This window comes from Condylura cristata, unplaced genomic scaffold (genome assembly GCF_000260355.1).
Source record: "Condylura cristata isolate star-nosed mole 26May11 unplaced genomic scaffold, ConCri1.0 scaffold00029, whole genome shotgun sequence".
NCBI classification, from domain to species: Eukaryota; Metazoa; Chordata; class Mammalia; order Eulipotyphla; family Talpidae; genus Condylura; species Condylura cristata.
The window spans coordinates 17,514,699-17,536,137 of NW_004567130.1; the positions used below are offsets into that span (position 1 = coordinate 17,514,699).

Sequence of the window (21,439 nt, forward strand, 5' to 3'; positions counted from 1 at the left end):
TCTGAAGATTTACCCACCTAACCACCCACCCATCCATCCATCCATCCACTCACCCATCCACCCACCCATCCATCCACCCATCTATCCAACCATCCATCATCCACCCACCCACCCATCCATCCATCCATCCACTCATTCATCATTGTCTGACTTTCCATCCATCAATCTGACCATCCACCCCTCCACCCATCCACCTTTCATCTATCTATTCATCCCTCAGTGTCTTCTATCCATCACTGGATTGTCTGTCTGTCCATCCATCAGTGTGCCTATCAATCATCATTGCCATCCATCCATCTCTTCATGCATCCATTCATCCTCGCAGTCAGCCATCCTTCCCCAATCCATCATTTGACTGTCTTTCTATCCATCCGTCAGTGTGTCCATTATAATTTGTGCCCATCCACCCATCCGTTCCTATATTATTCATCAATCCATTGCCCCACATGTCCATCTGTCTACCCACCTACCCTTCCATCCACCCATCCATGATTCACCTTTTCCCTCATGCATACATTCATCTATCCATTCAATACACATTTACTAGGTACCCACTCCCTTTACTAGGAACAAGCTACAACAATGAACAAGCTACAACAGCCCTTACGGAGTTCACAATCTAGATTGTGACAATCTAAATTGGGATGCCTCCAACCCAGGCAGAGATCTGGGAAGGCCACCTGGAGGCGAGTCCATGAAGGCTGAGGAGCCCTCCACCCCGTGAAGCTGATAGAGAGCAGGTCCAGGGCTGGCAGCCAGAGAAAGGAAGTGATGCAGGAGTCTCCACTAGAGACGGCTCAGAATTCTACCCCCACCCCTCACAGCTACTCACTGTGCACCGACCCTCAGCACACCCAGCCCAGTGATGGGACACAGACAAGCAAGAACAAGCACTCCCCCAGGGATCAGAGTGTGGGGGGGGTGGAGGGTTGGGGGGTGTCCCCAAGCCCGGGGTGGGGGGCAGTCCTCGCCCACCTAGGAACTGCTGCACAGCGTTCACGGCCTCCACATCCTCCACCACCTCAGAGAAGATCCTGAACTCCTGCACGCATGCCAGGGCCCCCGCGGCCACCGTCTTGGCACCCAGGCACTTGGCGACACTGCGAGAAGCAGCAGGCAGGGGAGTGAGTGCGGGGGGGGTGGGGGGGGGCGCAGGTCTCCTGCCCACACAGGCCCAGTGCCCCTCCCCCAGGCTGCCTGGGCCAGGGTTTGCACAACAAGAGCCTAGCACAGAGCCTGCCCCCACCCCCCAGGGGTTCGGAAATCACCTGTCCCTGAATGATGGATAAACAGGCGCCATCCCTCAACTGCAACCCTGCACTGTAGGGTTGGCCATTCCTGCAGGTTCCAGAAGGCCAGGCAGATAAAAAGGTGTTTTTTCCCCCATTTTATCCATTAATAACTATTTAGCAAGTCTATACTATAGATGATATTTATTGAAGATTCACCAAGGGCTGGATGCATGGATTTTCTGTTTTAATCCTTACAATCACCGTTTGTGTGAGAAATTTAGGGGCTCCATTTTACAGCTAAGGAAACCACAGCTCAGAGAGGTCAAGGACTGACTCAAGGATACACAGCCAGTCAGTAGCAGTGTGGGTTCAAACCAAGGTAGTCTGGCACCGGGTCCTTGCTCTTTCCCTCTGTGGCTGGGACCCCCTCCACTTAGGTGGGACCCCCCCCCCCACTCAGGCGTTCCAGGCCCAGGAGAGTACATAGGCTGGAGCCAGGCGGTGTGGTTTCAAACACTGGCTCCATGTTGTGTGACCTTGGGAAAGTCACTTCTCTGATCCTATTTCCTCACCTGACAAATGCGGATAATAGCAGCACTTAGCTCATGAGGTTGTCATGGGATTGACTGAGTTAAAACCTCAGAAGTGGGCCCTCCCTGGTGGCACAGTGGGTTAAAGCGCAGCCCTGCAAGCCAGCCACAGAGCTTCAGTGCCCATCTGATCCCGGCCCGGAGGTGACCCACAGGGCGCGGCAGGCCTCTCCTGTCCTGCCCGCTGCTCCCCTCAGCAGTGTGCTTCATCCATCTGCTTGTCCTGCTCCCCACTCTGTCTCTGGTGAATCACCCCCCCCCCGCACCTCTGGCCTGTACCCCAGTCCTGTATGCATAAATAAATCTTAAAAAAAAACCTCAGAAGTGCTTAGACTAGAGTGGAAACCTAGTCCTACAGAAGTGTGTTGTGGTTGTTTTTATCGCCGTACTAGGAAGCTCATTCTCAGGGGGGAAACATCAGCTCAGGAAACATAGGAAGAAATAGATAACCACCCCCATGAAGCAGGACGTAGGCGAGGCTCTCCCTGGGACCCACCCGCAGGACAGAAACAGCCCCAAGCGAGCAGGGTGCTGGGGCTGCAGTCCCGGGGTGAAGGGGACCTGCTTGGGGACCCCCTGCCCCCTCCGTGGGGACTGCGAGGCCCCAGGCTGTACTGCCCTCCCACCAGCCCCCCCCAAGGCTCTGCCTGTGCCCACCTGGTGATGTCCGGCAGCGTGACCAGCCTGCCCGCCTCAAGGGCCGCATTGAAACAGTGGGCCCCTCGCGTCTCCATAGCGACGATGGGCACCTGCTGCCAGCCCACCTTGGCCAGGCCGGCAGCCACCCCGGCCAGGAGGCCCCCGCCCCCCACGGCCAGCACCAGGGCCCCTGGCGTAGTCCTCAGCTCATCCTTCAGCTCCTGCACCAAGCTGGCGTGGCCTTCCCTGGAAGGGGGAGAGCAGGGAGACTCAGCCCCCCACCAAAAGCAAGGGTGAGGGGAGGGGGCCCCTGCAGCTCATCCTGGCAGCGGGAATCCATCCACTGTTCTCTTCGGTTCATTCCTCCCTCCATCAACCCTCAGGAACTTTCTCAGACTTTATCCACTTACTCTGCTTTGGGAAGCAGCTGGCCCGTGCAGTCGGGGCACCCGCGAACCCCCTGTGTATCACGGGAGCCAGCCTGACCCAGGCCCTGGGGACCCTGTGTCTCTGGCACTTGTTGACTGTGTGATTTGGGGCTACTGGCTTGCCTCAGTTTCTTTGACTGTAAAACAGGTTTGAAACATCCTCCTCCAGGGCTTTGGGGAGATTCAATGGGTTAAATGCGCCCTAAAGCAACACTCACAAAGAGGATCTGTGTCTAGGGTTTTACACCCTGGAAACTGAGGCACTGGCGGCAAGATGCTGTGCTAAGTCACATCGCTGCCCCGTGGCAGACTGTGGGGTCTGAACCCCAGTGTTTCTGCCTTTGAAGCCCCTTCTCCTCTGGCCTCTCTTCCCCCTGCGTTCAATGGGAGGACACTGACTCTCTGAGCTCCAGCCTTACCATATCAGGGGGTGGTCAAACGGGGGGACGTTCACCCAGCCATCCCTCTCGACCAGCTCTTGCGCCCTCAGGTTGGCCTCATCCCAGACCTAGACAGATGGTAGCAGCCTCAGAAGACACCTGCTATCTCTGCTCAGCCCCACCCTATTCCCGGCAAATAAGCCCCTTGCACCCCTGAAAAGATCCCGCCCCAGGAGCCTCTGGTCAAGAGAGATGAGGCCAGACAGTAGCCCTGCTTGCAGGCAGCCGCAGAGCACACTGGCCCTCAGGAAGCCCAGGGGGAGGAGCCAGGGGAGGAGGGAGGGGAGGAAGGAGGAAAGGGAGAAGGGGAAGGGGGAGGGGAGGAGGGAGGGGCAGGAGGAAAGGAGGGAGGGGAGGAGGGGCAGAGAGGAGGGGAGGGGAGGAGGGACAGAGGGGGGGAGGGGAGGAAGGGAAAAGGGGAAGGGGAGGGGAAGGGCAGGAGAGGGAGGAGGGCAAGGGGGAGAGAGGAGGAGAGGAGGGAGGGAGGGGGCAGGGGTGTGGGGAATACTGTAGACATTAAGTATCTGGAGGCAGCTTTAGGGGTGATGGGCATGGTTGGCCTTTCAGGTTTATTTTTGATGGCTTTTGAAAGTCTGTTTGCCAAGGAAATTTCCCCCTTCTTCCCAGTAGGGAAAGCATCACCAGGCTGTCTCAGGGCCATGCCCACCAGGCACCCTTCCTAAATGGGGCCTGGAATGGGGAAGGAGGCGCTCGCCTCCCTCATACCCTTGTGCCCTCAGAGGCAAAGTGTAAAGCGGGGTGGGGGTGGGACTGAGAGGGGGGGCGCCATGGCCCCCAGCTTCGGAGGCCTTCCCAGGGTGGGAGGGGCCGGCAGGGAGGGCCTCTGCTCAGTGTACCTCCCTCTCACCCCCTTCAGCTCAGCCACCCTAAGAGAACACGGGGTTCCAGTCAAAGTCCAGCAAAAGGAAAAGCAGACAATCTCTTTGGGGCGAGGTGGGGTGAAGGAGAAACCACCCTTCCAGCGGATTCCCCTGCGGGGGCCTTACCTTTCCAGCCAGCTGAACCTCAGCTCCCTCCCCCTGCAGCCGCCTCACCACCTGCTGGGAGGTGCCCTCAGGGAGCACGATGGTGGCAGGGATGCCCAGTCTCCGGGCAGAGTAGGCAGCCGCGATGCCAGCGTTGCCTCCTGTGGGGGGAGCAGAGGGGACGCAGTGGGCAGTGTTGCACTCACCCGTGGACACACCCTCCTCCTCCAGATCCCCTCCAGGGAAGGGGTGCGCCCTTTTCACTAGGGTTGGTAGGACAGAAGCAAGCCTGGGACGCCTGATGACTGCCTGTGTCATGACGCCAGTGTGAGAATAAATGTATTCTGCAGGAAAGGAGAGTCGAGAGGTACAGAGGAGAGCTCCTGGATCCTACTGTGCCTGAAAGCCACATCCCGACTTAGACTCTTCCGCCTTAGAGCCTGTAGCTTAAGCTGTATGAGCTGGCATTCTGTCACTTATACCACGAGTCCCGATGATGAAAAGAGGCTGGGAGAAGACATCCAGAGACGCTATCTGGCCATGACCTTGATGAAACTGGATCTTTAAGGCGAGGTCTAGTCCTCCATCTACTGCGCTCCAGCCATCTCTTCCTCCTCCACACCCAGCCCTGAGAACCCTCCTGAAGCAAAAGGGATAAGGTCACCTGAGGAGCACACGAGGTGTTTACATCCCTTCCTGGCCATCTGGGAAGAGAAAGAATCCAAACAGAACCCATGAAGGACTGTGTGGGGTGGAGCTGGACATTCCCCATCTCCCTCCACCATTCCCTCATCCCACCCAGCCTGCACCTCTGACCTCTCCCCCTTCCTGTACAACCTCACATCTCCCCTCTGCCCACACATCCTCACCTCCTGGCAGAAATGCCCAATGCCCCGGATCTTGAAGGAGCCAGCAGGCTGCACGTTCTCATACTTGAGGTAGACAGGCATGCCTGCCGCCTGGGACAGCGCCCAGCTCTCCAGCAGCGGAGTGACCACATGGAAGTGCTCGCTCTTGAAGCCCTCCATCCCCACACCAGAGGACCTGCAAGAGGACATGGTGTGTAGTCCAGGCAGCTCCAGCCACGGCCCTTCCCCAGGAAGAAGGTGAAAACCCCTCAGCTTGGTTCGCCTGGCCCCAGCTGGTCACCAGGCCACGAGACTCCAGGTGTGGATCTGGGCCTCTCGGGGCCTCAGTTTCCCCATCTGGTCAAGAGGTTTGGACTAAGGGCCTTTCACTCTGTAACTGGCTGCCACAGTGGTGGGGATGTAGAAATGGCCAAAATGTGGCCCTAAGTGAAGGAAAACGTGGAAGAATTCACTCATCATATTCATTCAAAGAAACATTTACTGAGCACCAGTTAGGTGTCAGGCAGTTTCCAGTTTGGGAACACAGGGATGGGTAAGGGATGACCCTGGGAGAAGGACCAGAAGGGGGCCTTGCTCCGGAAGAGCTGATATGTAGTTGGGGAGACAGAATCAGTGCATTTCACAGGCCTGGCTTGAGAGGGTTTATTTTAGCAAGGAGAGTCAAGACAGGCCTCTCTCAAGAGACTATTTAAAAGAATTCACTTTACTTATTCACGCATACAAGAGCTGGGGTGCAGGCCAGAGGTGTGGGGTTTGAGAGGATCCACCAGACACAAGGTGGGGAGCAAACAGGCAGTTGTCTGGAACACACTGCCGAGGGGAGCAGTGGGGGACGGAGGTCCGCCGTGCCATGTGGGTCAGCTCGCTGGGGGGAATGGAGCTCAGACCTCAGTGGTTGAGACAGCTTCATAGTGCTGAGACTTAACCCCTCGCCACCAGGGGGGCCCTCTCAAGAGGCTTTCAACATTTTATTATGGAAACTGTGACATAGGAGAGCTGTGAAAGGAACTCTGCAGCAGGCTTCGTTCACTCCCCTGCTCTCTCTTATTCTGGCTGTTTGATGGTAACTGGTATGTTTCCCTCCTGTATTACTTCATCTGTAAATATTTCAGTATGTGCTTTCAGGGAAAACTAAAGACCCTTTCTTGTGGTACGACTGACTGTATTTCCTTTGAGGTTTCCTTTCTGAGTCGAGGCTCTGCCGGCTCATCCGGCTCATCTCAGGTGAACACGATCCATCTGTGTCTCTTGCAGAGTGACTGCCAGGAGTCTAGGTGACGCCCGTGACCAAACAGAAAGACAGAGTCCTTACCCGTCACCACACACAGCGGCAGAATTCTTGTGATGAGAACTTGTAACCTGAGTGTGCTAGTCACCTCGCTGTGCGTGACACCCTCAGAACCCACTAATTTTGTCACTGGAATTCCTACCTTTCAACCACAAAGAACTCTCTTATTTTGCAGAAGATAAGCTGGGGTACAGGCCGGAGGTGCAGAGTGAGTGGGTTCATTAGAGACAGAGTGGGGAGCAGAACAGTGTACTGAAGTCCACTGCTGAGGGGAGCAGCGGGCAAGGAAGGAGAGGTCTGCTGTGCCCTGTGGGTCACCCCCCTGGCCGGGGATGGAATTCAGGCCATAGTGATGATAGGATGAGACCCCGAGGCTGCCAGGGAGGCCCCCCACAAAGAACTCTTCCTGAGCAATGTGACCTTAAGACTTCACAACTGTATTCACATCTATAATCACTGAATATTAACAAAAAGCAGGCTACTTTTCTGTTATTATACCTCAGCAATGCTAATTTTTGGCAATGTACCCAGTAGGCCGTTATCAAATCTAAATAGCAGTAATTCCTTAATCAATTACCTGGAGATTGTTCAAATCCAATTATTCAATTGTCCAAGCCTTTGAATAAGGCTGTGTCTAGGATCTGTGCATTCAACTGGTTGGCTCTTTAAACTCTTCTGATCCTTAAGTCCTCAAAGTGGGAGCTTTGAGATGAAGACAAGGGAAGGGAGGGAAAAGCATTCCCACAGTGAAACAGGAGAGCGGACTTGGACTGATGGTGGAGAGAAATGAGCTTGGGAGTCGCCAGAGCAGGAGGGGCCAGGTGCTGGAGAGAGCTGCAGACCAGCGGGACAGGTGAGCAGGGACTTGGGAAGGGCCTTCCAGCCCAGGTGGGAATGACGCTGTTACTCTAACTCCACTTTCAAAACCACCCAGAAGTGTCAGCCAAGTTCCGGGAGAGGGAGTGCGCAGGTCCAACAGAGTGAGCCAGTGGCTAGGAGGCCCGGCTCTGAGGGAGGGACTAAAAGAGGGGGAAGGGCTCAGTGCGCCCCCTTTTGGGCCTCCCTGGTGGTGCAAGGGGCTAAACCGCAGCACCAGGAAGCTGTCATGGGCACCCCTCCACCCTCCACCCCCCACCACCCCCCTGCCAGGGAGGTGACCCGCATGGCTTCTCTCGCCCTCTGCTCTCCTCAGCAGTGCATTTCAATCTCCCTGTTCTGCTCCCTGACCTGTCTCTGGTGAATCCTCTCACCCCTGTAACTCTGGCCTACACGCCAGTTTGTGTATGCATAAATAAATACATCTTTTTTAAAAATTGCAACTCCATGGGCTCTCCTTGGTGGCGCAGCGGGTTAGAGCACCACATTATGAAGCTCTGGGAAGCCACTGCAGCGCAAGTTCGATCCCCAGCCAGGGAGCCGACCCACATGGCGCGGCAGACTTCTCCTAACCCACCCTCTGCCTGTTCTGCTCCCCAATATGTCTCTGGTGAATCCTCTAACTCCCACACTTCTGGCCTGTACCCCAGTTCCGTAAACATAAATAAATAAATCTTTTTAAAAAAATTGCAAGGCTCCTCCTTCCCTCTGGGGTGAGGTTCTGCCCTCCAGCCCACCATCTGCCACCAGGGAGAGCACTGCGCCCTCAACCACCATAAGCCCAGGTTTCTTGTCCCCCCTCATTGGGGCTAGGGCCCCCCATCAGAAGGTTCGAGGTCTCCCCTCCTGTGTGCTTGTTGGGGTGGCCCTGGAATTTACCAGGCAAGGTAAAACCTGTGCCACCTCCACTTATTTCTGTCACAGTCTCCTAGCTGGGATGACCCTGGGAGAAGGACCGTGGGTCACCCAAACCCAGCATACCTCAGCCTGGTCTCACCTCAGTCCTGGAGCCCAAGAACATGGGTTAGTTAGAGGCCAAAGTTAGAACCTGACTCTGACTTTCTAGCTGTGTGACTCAAACATGTATCTTGGTCTCCGGTGCCTGTTTTCCCCTTCAGTAAAATGAGAATAACAATCTCCAACTCACAGGCTGGGTCCAGCAACAATGGCTTCCCTTGTTGCACCCCATTACATGCCAGATATCTGCACAGTCCTCTGGAGGTGTTACCCTACTGGGGCTCTACCATGGGACACCCACAGGTACAGGCCCAGACACCTAGAAAGTGGGGATACCACAGTAAACAAGACAGACATTTACTCTGATTTATAGTCTGATGGGGAGATCAGTATTCATCACATAGTGGTAGAGACAAACAAAATAATCAGGAATGGTGAAAACTTCTCAGAAGAAAATATACATCAGTAGGAGTTCTTTAGAGAATTCTGGTCCGGGGCACCTACTTTGGATAAAGAAAGGCCTCTTGGCAGAAGTGACTGTAAAACTGAGGCCTGAAAAGGAAGAGTGAACTAACTATATGACCAGCTGAGAGAGGAGAGTGTTAGTGCCAGGGTCACTGTGAGGATTAAGTGAGTCACGTGGTTGAGACGTGGACAGTGTGACCAATTTATTACAATAATAGCGAGTGGGTGTATGATCCTGTGAGCCAGGCACTGCACCAAGAGCCTTCTAGATAATCCCATTCCCTCCCCACAACAGCCCTGAGTAGGTTGTATTATTAACTCCATTTTCCAGACAATAAAGTTAAGCCCAGAGGAGTTAAATGACTTGCCCAAAGTCACACAGCTAGATCTGGCATCGCCAGGATTGAAAATCAAGGCCATGCACTCTGTTATCTGTGTTATTGTTATTATTAAAGGCGTGAGCATTTAATACTTAATTCTCAGTCATCCTTCAAGGCCAAATGGGGCCCTCCCTGGCTCAGTCCCTGGGCTCCATGGCCCTCTCGGTTATACAAGAGGTTATACAAGAGGACAGCGGGCATCAGTTAAAGGAATAAGCCCCAAGTTGCCAAGAACTTTATCGAGCGCAGGGTGCAAGCTCCCAGGCCGAAGCCCGGGGCCACGCTGAGGCCTTGGACTAGGGACCTGCAGCTGCCCCTGCGTGCGTGGCCCTGGGAGCTGAGATGGGGACCCCGGGACCTCTCTGCAGAGGTGTGAAGCCGCAGAAGCCCAGTTCAGCCCAGCACAGTGCGACCTTGGCCAACTCACTTGTCCTCACTGGGGGGCTGGCCTGTTGCTTCTCTGAACTGGGGTGAGAACCGTCTACCTTTCTCCTGTCCCTTGTCCCCAGAAGCACCCAGGTGGCCCTAGACAGCCAAATCCCTGCTGCCAGGGCTGGGGAGCCCCAGGCCACAGCTCTACCGGCAGCATGCCCAGCTCTGCCCCTCTGGCAAACGACAGCCACTCCCTGGCTCAGGGTCCCGGGCACCCGGCCTTCTTTCCAAAGCAGACCGAGCCACAGGGCACCCTGAGTTGAATCGATATTCCCGGGAGCGCTGAGGCTGCTCACACCCTCTCTCAGTTTCTGTCCACTGATCCTGGACTTTGCCCCAGAACCTTCCAGACTAGTGTCCACGCACATTCACACATGTCCACAGAGCCCTGTTAGTGCCACCTGGGCCCCAGGGCCCTTACCTTCTTGCAGTTCTCAGGCCAGCCTGCTGCCCACCAGCTGGCCCTGCCGCCCGCTCTGCCAGCTTCCTGCCGCCCTCTGTGGTCTTGGCCCCTCCTCCCATGTTAAAGGGACAGCTCCCAGCTGGAGGAGGACAGGGGAAGAGGTCAGCCTTCATCTGGCTGCCATATGCCCTCTGCACACACAGACGCCTTCCCTGACTCACGTAACAGACTTACCAATCTAAGGCTCAGAGCGGGGGCTCACCTGCCCACACCACCGGCCAGCGAGGAGCACCCTTCACCTCCCGCCCTGGACCACCCCTTCAGGACACAGGAATCTCCAGATTCTGTTTTTATTTTTAAGTTTTTTTTAAAGATTTATTTATTTATGCATACAAGCATAAATAAACTTCTGGGGTACAACCCAGAAGTCCAGGGGCGGTGAGAGGGTTTCACCAGAGACAGAGTGGGGAGCAGAACAGGCAGATCCACTGAAATACACTGCTCAGAGAGGAGCAGCGGGGAGGTCAGGTGAGGTCTGTTGCGCCCTGTGGGTCACCTCCGGGGCCGGGGGTGGAACATGCACTGAAGCAGCTGCCGCCAGCTTGCAAGGCTGCGTCCTAACCCATCACGCCTCCAATGAGGACCCTCTCCTGATATTCTTAGTCCAAGTTCTGGCCTTGCCCCGAATGACAGGCCATGCCCCATCGGGGCAGAAGGAGATGAGATCATGGCCGCTGTTACCTGAGAAAGGCAGGCTCCTTCTGAAGCTCCTTGGCTCCACTGATCTACACGTGATGTTTTATACCCAAACAATTCTTGATTGTTCACATGAATGATGCTGATGATTCATTCACTCATTCATTCTGCAAGTGTTTATTGAATACCTACTATGTGCCAAGCTCCAGGACCTTTAGGCTCAAATAAGACAGCATGTTCCCTACCCTCTTGCAGGCCCCGGGAGCCCTGCAACGTGGGTCTATCAGGACTATCAGATTTGGGAGGTGGAGATGGGGTAGATCCCTCACCTGGCCCAGGCGGCTGGGAAGGCTTCTTGGAGAAGGGAAGGACTGGGCTGAGCCAGGAATCAGGCACATGGAGTGCAAAGGTCTGGAAGTGGAAAACATGGTATGTTCCAGAAAGGGAGAAGGGCCGATGGAACTGGGGCGAGAAGGCAGGGGTGGAGCAGCAGCCCAGTTCAGGACTGGAGAGGTGGGCAGGGACCGGAGTCCACAGGATGCCTGTGCCAATCCAGAGTGGACCTTACTCAGGGACACTCGGGAGCTGGAGATGGCTTAAGGCAGGGGGTTGAGATGACCAGGTCCTTGTCTGGCACCTGCTACCGTCTCATTGGGTGAACTTGAGCTGATCGCCTCCCTCTCTATCAGGGCTTCAACTTCCCCATCTGTCAAAGGAGAAGGGAGGTCCTGGAGGGTCCTGGTAGCCCAGATGCCCTGTGTCCTTCTTGGACCGTGCGCCCTCCCAGGTTTGATGATTAACTCCTGGCTGCGTGGGGTCAAATGGACCTGCTTAGCCAGGCGCCTTCATGAGGACTCTGCATCTCTATCGGCTCATTAAGCATTCACCCATCCTAGTCAGGGGCTTGTTCTGGACTGGACATGAGGTGGTAAAATCCAGTTTGTGCCCCGAGGCGGCCTGCAGCCTGCCAGGAACAGGAAGACAACCCATTCAGCGACACTGTCCCCGTCCCCGCCCCCAAGAAGACAGACACAGAAGGTCTCCGCAGTGCTGGCATGAGGTGGGGTCAGGGAGGGCTTCCTGAGAAGCGGCGCCTTAGCACCCAGCTCAGGCTTGGACAAGAAGTGTGACAGCTGCTGTCCCTAATGCCTGCTTTGGCCAACACATCTCAACACAGTTACTGGTGGGCTATTTACTTCTATGCACCAGGAGATAGATGTATAATTTCATGAATATTATCAGTTAGGAATAAGCTAACGCAGGAACTGAAGTCTAAAAATGAACTTTTTAAAAAAGCTTATTTATGCATACAGAATTGGGGTACAGGCCAGAGGCTCAGGGGCGGTGAGAGGATTCACCCGAGACAGAGTGGGGAGCAGAACAGGCAGATCAATGAAGTACACTGCTGAGGGGAGCAGTGGGCAGGTCAGGAGGGGTCTGCCACGCCATGTGGGTCACCTCCGTGGAGAGGATCAAACTCATGCTGAAGTGGCTTTAGCTGTGCTTTAACGTGCTGCACCACCAGGGAGGGCCCTGAACTATGCTTTTTAAAAAATCTTAAGTAATAGCTGTAGGTTTCTGGCATGAAGAGGCAGGACTCTGTCGAAAGTTAGAACGCAGATCCCAGAACCAGACTCTGGTGCTTCTAACTGGCTGTGCAAACTTGGGAAACTTATATAACCTCTCTGTGCCTTGATTCCTCAAGCGTAAGCTGGGACAAATTGCAAACCATTTCCTTATTGAAGCGAACACAGGTAAAATAGAGCAGTAGAAAGTGTTCTGTTTCCTGCTATTCTTGTTCTTTTATTTTAAAGAAGTGGTAAAATTACAAAGGTGATACATGAATGTCAGAAGTTTGGAGAAATGACAGTTTTACATCCCAGAATTTCTTATGCCACCCTGGCGAGCTGGGTGTTGTGAATGAATTCTGCATGGTAGCGTCTTGGCCCAGAAAGGCCAAGTCGCTTTCCTAAAGTCACACAGCAGTGACAGCACCAGGCTTCACACTGGAGTGCTGGACTCTAGAGCGCCTGACTTGGAAGAGGGTGGAGTGTAGACGCCAGGAGTGGCCATATCAGAAAGCAGATAAGCCTGTACAGGCCAGGTCACTGAACTGTCCCCTCCCGATACCACCTTCGTCAGCCAGCCCCTGGCCCTGACACCCCAGGCCGCCAAACACCCACCCTGACCTATCCCCTGGGTTATTCATTAAGCTTCATTTCACCATCCTAACCCCCAGCTGGCCTTTCTGTTCCAGGGACCAGGAGCCACATGGAGAGAGACCTGGGACACAGGTGAGTGGCACTCTTGGTTTATGGCTTGACCCTGGTCTCTACGTCATAGACTCCTCAGGTTACGGTGCCTTAGTTCCACTAAACAGGCTGTGGGACTGGGTGTTGGGTCACCAGGCAACCAGCCTAGCTAATGAGGAAGCCCACTGGGGCTTAGAACCAAGTCTCCTAACACCCAGTACATCTTAGCTAACTTGTGATACTCTCGCCAAGATGGTCAGTCATTCTAGACCATGGAGGACCTCCAAATAGGGGCCACATTTTGCTAGCTGCAGCTGATGCATCCAGTGTCCTCTGAGAGGGTCATGACTCCTATCCGCCACTGTCCCCACCTCTCCTTATTGCCTCCCCAAGACCAAAGAGGCTCCTGCCTGACCCCTGGACATATTTGCATGTGAACCCCTTGTCCCCTGGGCAGTTACCAAGAGAGAAACTGAGGTGCAGAAATTAGTAACTTGTCTCCCATTGCTCAGTAAATAGGCTTCAGGACCCATCTGGAAGGGACCCTAGATGCTCTTGTCCTGAGAGACTTACAAATTCCGAGTCTCCAAGTCTAAGCTGAAAGGGTCTCAGCAGTTTATCTCATCCTTTCTGTTTGTGGCTGGGGAAGTGATACCCAGAGGAAAGAAGGCGGGAACAGTTTAACACCTCAAACTCAAGAAAAAATTCTGGTCCGCATGAACTATGCTTTCAGAATTAAGCTATTTCCTTGCGTTCAGCAAGCACTCAAGCCAGCAACTTCTCAGCCTTGTGGAAGGAGAGAGGGAGACAAATAAGATCCCTTGCTAGCCCTCCGGGGCTTACAGTTGATACAGAAGCAAACAAACGGAGCAGTGAAGCATCACACAGTTGCAGAACCAGAAAGTGGAGCAATGATAAAACACCATCTTTTGAACTATTCCGTTGGGTAAAACAGTCTAAAAAAAATGACAACCAAGGCTGGTGAGGGAAAACGGGTACCTGACCTGGCTCGGCTGTGAGCAGGTTGCTATGCCTGTGTGTCACTCTCCACGACAGTCTGATCAATGCCCATCCCCTCGAGCAGGAACTCTTCATCTGGGGAACTTTTTCTGGAAAAAAAGGACGTGTGAGGATAGAAGTGGGTGTGAGTGTTTTTATCAGGGTGCTGCTTAATAAGTAGCATCGACAGCAAATCTGGGGTCCGTGGATATCCTTGAATTGGGGTGTGTTTGACTAAGTCCTGATGCACCTTTGCCCTGGAATTGTATGCAAGCAACACAGGAAAGGATTAGATCTAAAACTAGTGACCAACAAGAGACATTCGCCATGCATGATCATTGAGCGAAGAGGAGAGAAATGTTCAGTCTGTAATGAAATGTTACAAACAATAAAAATAAGCTTCGACTATGAAAAAGATAGTGATTCCAAAGGGGAGAGAGCAGGGGATGGGCTGGGGTCACTGGAGCGCTGGGTGGGGGTGAGTGAGGCAGGGGCACCAAGGGAGGGGTGGCATGGTGCCCCCAATGACACAGTTATGGAAGCGGTTGCAAATCAATACAATTTGAGAAGGATAAAAAGCGTCTGATGTAGGTGTCTGTGGCTGGGGAGGCGATGCTGATAACGCCGTTACCTGTGGAAGTGGGGTGCAGAGAGGAGGGCCCAGGGCCTTCATGAACATGTGGTGTTGCCGAATCTCTGTTCTCCACCGTGGGGACCACACGCCGCTGTAGCTGCCGAGCCTTCTGGGTGTGCCACGGAGGGACTGAACTGGAAGTGTGCTTAATTTTGAATGATTTTTTAAAAAGATTTATTCATTTGTGCACACAGAACTGGGGTACAGGCCAGAGGTGCAGGGGGTGAGAGGACTCCCCAGAGACAGAGTGGGGAGCAGGACAGGCAGATGGACTAGGTACACTGCTGAGGGGAGCAGCGGGGAGACAGGAGAGGTCTGCCGCGCCATGTGGGTCACCTCCCTGGCTGGGGATTGAACTCGGGCAGCAGTGGCTGCGGACAGCTTCATAGTGTTGTGCTTTAACCTGTGGCACCACCGGGGAGGACCCACTTTTGATGGATGTTAATGTAAACAGCTACACCGGGCAGTGCCCACAGATGGAGAATCATTTAGGAGAACGTGTGATCCAACAGGACCAGCGTGGTCCCCGGAGAGAGGACCCATGGGCTCTCTGTGATGATTCTGCACCCCCGAGATCTGAGTGACAGGCAGACAGAGACGTTATAGAAACTGGAGCTGGGACCTGCCTGGCGTGGAGATGGAAACAGCTGAAGGAGGTCCCGCACCCTGGGAAAAAAGAGGAACATGAAGCAAGCTGACGGACCTGACCTCAGCCAGGTGACCAAGGTCAGCCAACGGCATCCACGCTTCCAGGCCAGCCTCACCCGTGGTCAGACATGCTGGTGGCCGACATGACCTGGGGTCGAAGTGACCTCACCACGTGGTCTTCCTCCCCCAGCCCTAGGCTCCTGGATACCCATAAGAAAAACCAAAAGCCACAAGCAACACTGTTCAAAACGCTCAAGGTCATCGGGAGAAGGGAAGTCTGAGAAACGGTCACAGCCAAGAACAGTTCAAGGACGGGTGAAACTCTGTCCTGGGGGGGTCCTGGGCGGGGCCCAGATTCAAGCAAGACATGAAGGCAAAACGAGGGAGATCTGAACAAAATAAGAATGTTAGTGAAGTCATGGGTCCATACTGGTTCCACGGGATGGCCAGTGTCCACGCGATGTTATGTAAGGTGTCGATTACAGGGCAGAGCAGATCTGGGTGTGTAGGAGTCTGCCTGTAGCTTTAGATCTCCTTGTCCAAAACCTAAACATATTCTGAAATTAAAGCGTGTTTAAGTCCCTACACCCAGACCTGCAGAATTTGTGGGAAATAACAAGACCTCTTCCAAAAGGACTCGTTGCTTTGCAGAAAGGTTCTCCACGGAGAGTTCTTAAATCGCTGTTGTTCTTATTAGAACAGCTTAATCGACACAATCCCGTGTTTAAGGTGGAGAGAGAAACTGGCCCTTTTCTTGGGTATAGGTTTGAGAAGTCGTAGGGGACCCAAGACTAAAACAGGCTGGAGAAGGAATTGGCTGCAATCAGCAGATGAAGAAAGGGCATCCGCAGAGATGGGGGACCCCAGAAGCCCTCCCCGCCCCCTTTTGTGTAGGCACTGGGGGGGTGGGGGTGGTCAGGCTGCTGGGGGGGATGCGGACCTGTGCTCCCTTCCAACTTTACTCTCCTGGGGGCAGAGAGGAGGGAAATGGGGAGGGGGAGAGCGAAGGGAGGGGAGAGAGAAAGCAGGGTAGGAGAGAGGGGTGGTGGGGGAAGAAGGAGGGAAGGCAGGAGAGTAGGGTCTGATGTGTAACTCGCCGATTTCCAGGGTGAAAAACTCCCACTGCAGATGGTTTCAAGCTACTAAAGGTCTAATGCTCTCGCCCCCTGACCCATGGCGGTCGCAGCGCATGAGAGAGTTTAAGGCAATGACCAAAATTGCCACGAGCACACCCAGAGAGCCCCCACGTTTTCCAGAATGGTCGGGGGGTGCCCAACTGTGGGACAGTGATGCGCATGGCTGGGAGGAGGAAGGGCACCCCAATAAGCCTGGGTGTGGGCAAGGGACTGAGGCCCGGCCAGTGCCCTCCCCTGCCCATGCTGACCTGACCTCTGGAAGAGGCCACCCTGGGGCGAAGGGGAAACCATTCATTGCTTCCAATTAATTATCTACTTGAAACTAAAATGAAGCTGAGTTAGGAGAAAACAAAAAAGTCTTTGTTGGTTGCAGGTTGAGCCTGTGGTCTGAGGATTTAGTCCTGCTGCAAGTAACTAGGTTTTTGATGTATAAAATCTCTCATAGATCAGTTGGACCTGGCCAGTCACCCATGACATGTTGACTGATGGGTGAAGAAGGTCCCAAGGGGAAGGACCAGTGGAGTCATGGGGTCCTGACCTTGGCCTTGGCCACTTTCCAACCTGAGAGCCAACCAAGGGAATGTTCACGTTTGGGGCTGAGTCACTAAGTGGCCTAATGAAGGCACCACATAGGATGATGGGGGTGAAGCCAGGTGAGTGAAAATGAGAGTGGCTAGGGCCACACAGGCTAAATTCACTAAGTTAGAAACAAGAAAGGCCTGATTTGAATGGAGTCATTCCACCAAGAAAAAGAGCTTTTAATTTCTCTGGGGGTTGACTGAGTAGCAATTAGATATGGAACAGCAGCTTTTTTTTAGATAAAGTGCATTTAGCCTACATGGGATTAGTTTCTGGTCGTATTAATAGAAGTAGAGAAGGTAGAACAAAGGAGGTTTTAGTTTTATTCCATACTACTGCTCACCCTCAGCACGACTCACACCTCACTTTCCAGTTGTGGGTTACCCTTAGAGGCTGAGTGAATGGAGGAAGAGTAGAGACTCCAGGGAGAACTGAGTCCATATACACCTGCCCTCAGGCTGCTCATGACCCATCTAGGGACTACTGACTAGTGAATCCAAGAGATTCCAAGTCAGACTTGACAGGAAGGAACCATGAATGAGGAGCCAGGCCTGGGGGGATGAAACAGGGAATGAGGAAGTTCTGGACAATAATAACAATCACAAAGATTGTAAAAATAGCAGCTCCTTCTCTCTGAACCCTTACTCCATGCCTGTCACTGAACTGCCCTTATTTCTAAAGTCTCACAATCCTCAGTATGTATCATGGTCCCTGTTCCTCAGATCAGGAAGCTGGAGCTGAGGGAAGTCAGGAGTCCCCCACCACGGTCACAGAGCTGAGTGTCATTTTCAGCACAGGTCTGAAGGACTCAGCAACGGGAGACCATAGCTAATCAGGAGACTCTCGGCTGGCTGTGCCAGCCAGGGAGGGCAAACAGAGGTGAGAGCTGTCCGTTCCTCCCTGGGCTGTGAAAACAATCGTCAGAATTCCCACCTCCCGCAGCCAAGGACACGCTGATCTGCCATCCTCAGGGACACTTCCCAGAGGCTGTGATGTAACAGCAGCAGGCAGAGGAGAGGGAGGTGGCTGGCCCAAGGGCCCCAGTCATTCACCTCTTGTCCGAGGCTGCAATTCCGCCATCAGCTTCCTGCAGCTGCTACCCTGACCTCGGTTTGCCCATCTGTGAAGTGGGGGAGGGTGATTTCCACTGTCCTCCCTGCTTCTCATGATGTCTCAAAGGAGAACTAGGTGGGAGAGGAGAAGCCTTGTGCCCCGTCCTCAGAGTGAAGAGTAAAAATGCAAATGGCCTGGGGGGATGAAACAGGGAATGAGGAAATACAAATGGCCATAACCATCTAAGAGGTGGGCACTATTCAATACTACCAGTTAAAGAAATTGAGGCTCAGAGAGGTTAAGGACTCGTCCAACATCACACAGCAAGTCAATGGCAAAAGTTGCCTTTGAACTGGAGACTGTCAGGATAGTGACTCACTTTCTAGGTTGAAATGGGGATAACTTGGATGCAGGAGTCACAGATACTGATTCCATCAGCCAGGGAGGGCAGCCAGCGCCCCCCCACCCCCCGCCCACCAAGATGCTTGCACAGCTGATGACCAGAAGGCCCATCACCACACCCCACCCCCCTGGTTCTGCTCTGTTTACTCCCCAGGGTGAACAAACTCCTTGCTGACTTAGGATCCCATCACCACGTGATGGGAACCAGAACCTCACCTTTATGACATCCATGTGTACTTTTTTTATATTTAAAAATAAAGACGTGGCCCTCCCTGGTGGTGCAGCGGGTTAAAGCACTGCACTAAGAAGCTAAAGCCACTTCCGCATGAGTTCGATTCCCGCCTGCCCCGGAGGTGACCACATGGTGTGGCAGACCTCTCCTGGCCCGCCTGCTGCTCCCCTCAGCAGTGTACTGTGTCGATCTGTCTGTTCTGCTCCCCACTCTGTCCCTGGTGAATCCTCTCACCCTCCTCATCTCTGGCCTGTACCCCAGTTCTGTATAAATAAATAAATAAATCTTTAAAAAAAAAAGAAATAAAAAAAAAAGACGTGCCCAGGCAATGAATGACTATCGACTGATGCACGGATAACAAAATGTGGTCTAGCCACACAATGGAGTACTACTCAGGCAGGAAGAAGGATGAAGCCCTATCTGCTGGGATGAAGCATGCAAACCCAGCCCCTAGGGTAACAGTAGTGTGGCACGTGGCTCCATTTGTCCAGAACAGGCCACCAGCTGTTCTTGAAACCACAGCTCAGTAGTTCCACAGTCTCAGGGGGAGGTAGAATGGGGAATCATGGTTAAAGGTGTGGGGTTTCTTTGGGGGTGATGGAAATGTTCTAAAACTCTGTCGATGTGTGGATAACATTACATGTGAATTGCACCTCAAGCAAGTTATTATTTTAGGGGCATAAATCCAGTCACCACCCATGGTGATGTGTCTCTTGTCCTTCCCCCTCTTCCTGGTTCATCAACGATTGACTTTCTCAATTTGATGTTTTCACAGCACACCCATGATCTGCTCTTGTTGAGGCAAGGCACCAAGAGGAGGTGTCCAGAAGAGCGCAGAATCCTGCCCGCCGCTGCCACGGGTGGTCTGGGGCAGTTTTGGTCACCCCACTCATCTGGGGCACACGTAGTGCTCATCCACCTGGCTGTCTGAGGGTTAAGTGAACCCCCAGGTTGGACACGCTTGACATGAGCTCGATGTCTGGGTGATGTGAGCGCCAGCTGGGTGCTCTCGTGTGCACAGGTGGGCGTGTGCGTGCATGCGTCCCACACGGTGCCTGCATTACCTCTGCTCCACCCCTGTGTGCCCCGGGAAGGGTCTGGGAGCGTCTGTGGAAGGCCAGAGGGGGCCGGCACAGGGACAACTTGTCCCACAGAGAAGGACCTCTGTGCAGACTGTCTGTGCCCTCGCTGCCTCCCCTTCTCATCAGTATTCGCATCCTCGCCAGCCAGACAAGAGAGCTTTGTGGAGGGAGAGAGCTTGCCAGGCCTGTGTGTGCACACTTGTGTGCGGGCTCATGTGCACCCACCGCCCTGCGGACAGACAGGCCCCTGCACACAGCCGGGCAGACAGGAGGCCAGGCGGGCAAGGGCGCCTTCAGGTGTAAGACACCCCGTTCATTGGCTGATGGGGTGGGGAGGGTGCGGCGCTCACTTTCCGCTCCCTCCATTCAGACTTGGCAAATCGGTTCATCCGAAGAGGGACGTGTCACCATCACCCCCATTTTAAGGATGAGCAAATGGGGGTTCCAGGAGGTGAAGTGGCTTGCCCGGGCCACACGCAGAGGGGCCACAGAGCCAGGACTTGGGTCCTGGTCCCCAGATTCTTACCAATGAAGCCACTTGCTCCAGTATGTGAAAAAGTCCTACGAGGACGGGCGAGGCGGCAGGCTGGGGAGTCGGACCACTGAGTTCAGACGCGGTTTTTCTGAGGATAACACAAGTGCCCACTTGCCCCCAGGAGGAGGTTTTCTTGAGTGTCTGCACTCTGCCAAGCTCGGGCTAGAGACTTGATGCCCCTCACCTCAGCCAGCCTCCCACCGTCTCTGGGAAGCAGGTACTGTGCTGGTTGCGAGTGGAGAAACTGAGGATGAAGGCAGGGCAGGGGGAGCGCGCGGGAGGGCGGGAGGAAGGACCAGCCAGCCCAGCCAGCTTTCCCAGCAGCAACTGGAAGCCCCCGAGTGGCCTCAGGCCAGGGGGCGGGACTTGGCGGGGGTGTGGTCGGCTCTGGGGCCCCATTGGCTGCCCGGAGGTGCCTGGAGAATAAAGCCCCGATCCTGGGGCGACATCCACCTGTCTGTCTGCCCTCCACTGGCCCCTGACGGCTCAGCCTAGTGCAGCCCAGCTCCGCTCTGCCCTCCCCTGCTCGCTCTCTTGCTCTGTCCAGCAGCCCAGCTTCACCGAGTGGCAGGTAAGCGCCCATCTCATCTGGGTGTCTCCCTCAGAGGACGATATTTGCAGACACCCAGGGCTTTGCCAGGGAAGAGAGAGCGCCAGAAAGAGCCAGCTGAGCATAAAGCCTGCACTCTGAAGTCAGACTGGGAATCACTAGAACTCTGCACCTCAGTTTTCTCATTTATAACATGGGAGATCACAGAATCTCATTGTGTGGGTGAAATGAGAAGGTACATTTTAGGTGTCCAGACTGGATTTTATTTTAAAGATTTTTTTATTTGTGCATACAGAACTGGGGTACAAACCAGAGGTGCAGGGGTGGCGAGAGGCTTCACCAGAGACAGAGTGGGGAGCAGGACAGGCAGATCAATAAAGTACACTGCTGAGGGGAGCAGCGGGTGGGTCAGGAGAGGTCTGCCGCGCCATGTGGTCACCTCCGGGGCAGGCGGGGATCGAACTCATGCGGAAGAGGCCTCAGCTTCCCAGTGCAGTGCTTTAACCCGCTGCGCCACCAGAGAGGGCCCCAGCCTGAATATTTTAATGTTGATAGATATTGATTGAGCTCTACGAGCCAGGGTGAGGGTGAGAGTGGCAGTGACTTCTGACCGCAGGGCAAATCAGAGCCGAAGGCAGCTTCCAGAACCCCTTCCG

At 54.1% G+C, this 21,439-nt stretch overlaps 1 protein-coding gene across 1 annotated transcript in view; it reads right to left on the reverse strand.

Moving 5' to 3' along the window:
• The window catches only part of SDSL (serine dehydratase-like), a 10,869-nt gene extending 812 nt beyond the window's left edge, over positions 1-10,057 (reverse strand). Inside the window, exons 1-7 of the mRNA XM_012730919.1 lie at positions 10,004-10,057; positions 5,185-5,359; positions 4,980-5,019; positions 4,337-4,476; positions 3,309-3,397; positions 2,480-2,707; positions 976-1,100 (exon numbers count right to left, since the gene is read on the reverse strand). Coding sequence (XP_012586373.1) covers positions 976-1,100; positions 2,480-2,707; positions 3,309-3,397; positions 4,337-4,476; positions 4,980-5,019; positions 5,185-5,343 — 781 coding nt within the window. The 5' untranslated portion in view covers positions 5,344-5,359; positions 10,004-10,057. The remainder of the gene's footprint in view (positions 1-975; positions 1,101-2,479; positions 2,708-3,308; positions 3,398-4,336; positions 4,477-4,979; positions 5,020-5,184; positions 5,360-10,003) is intronic.
• Between the last annotated feature and the right edge of the window lie 11,382 nt (positions 10,058-21,439).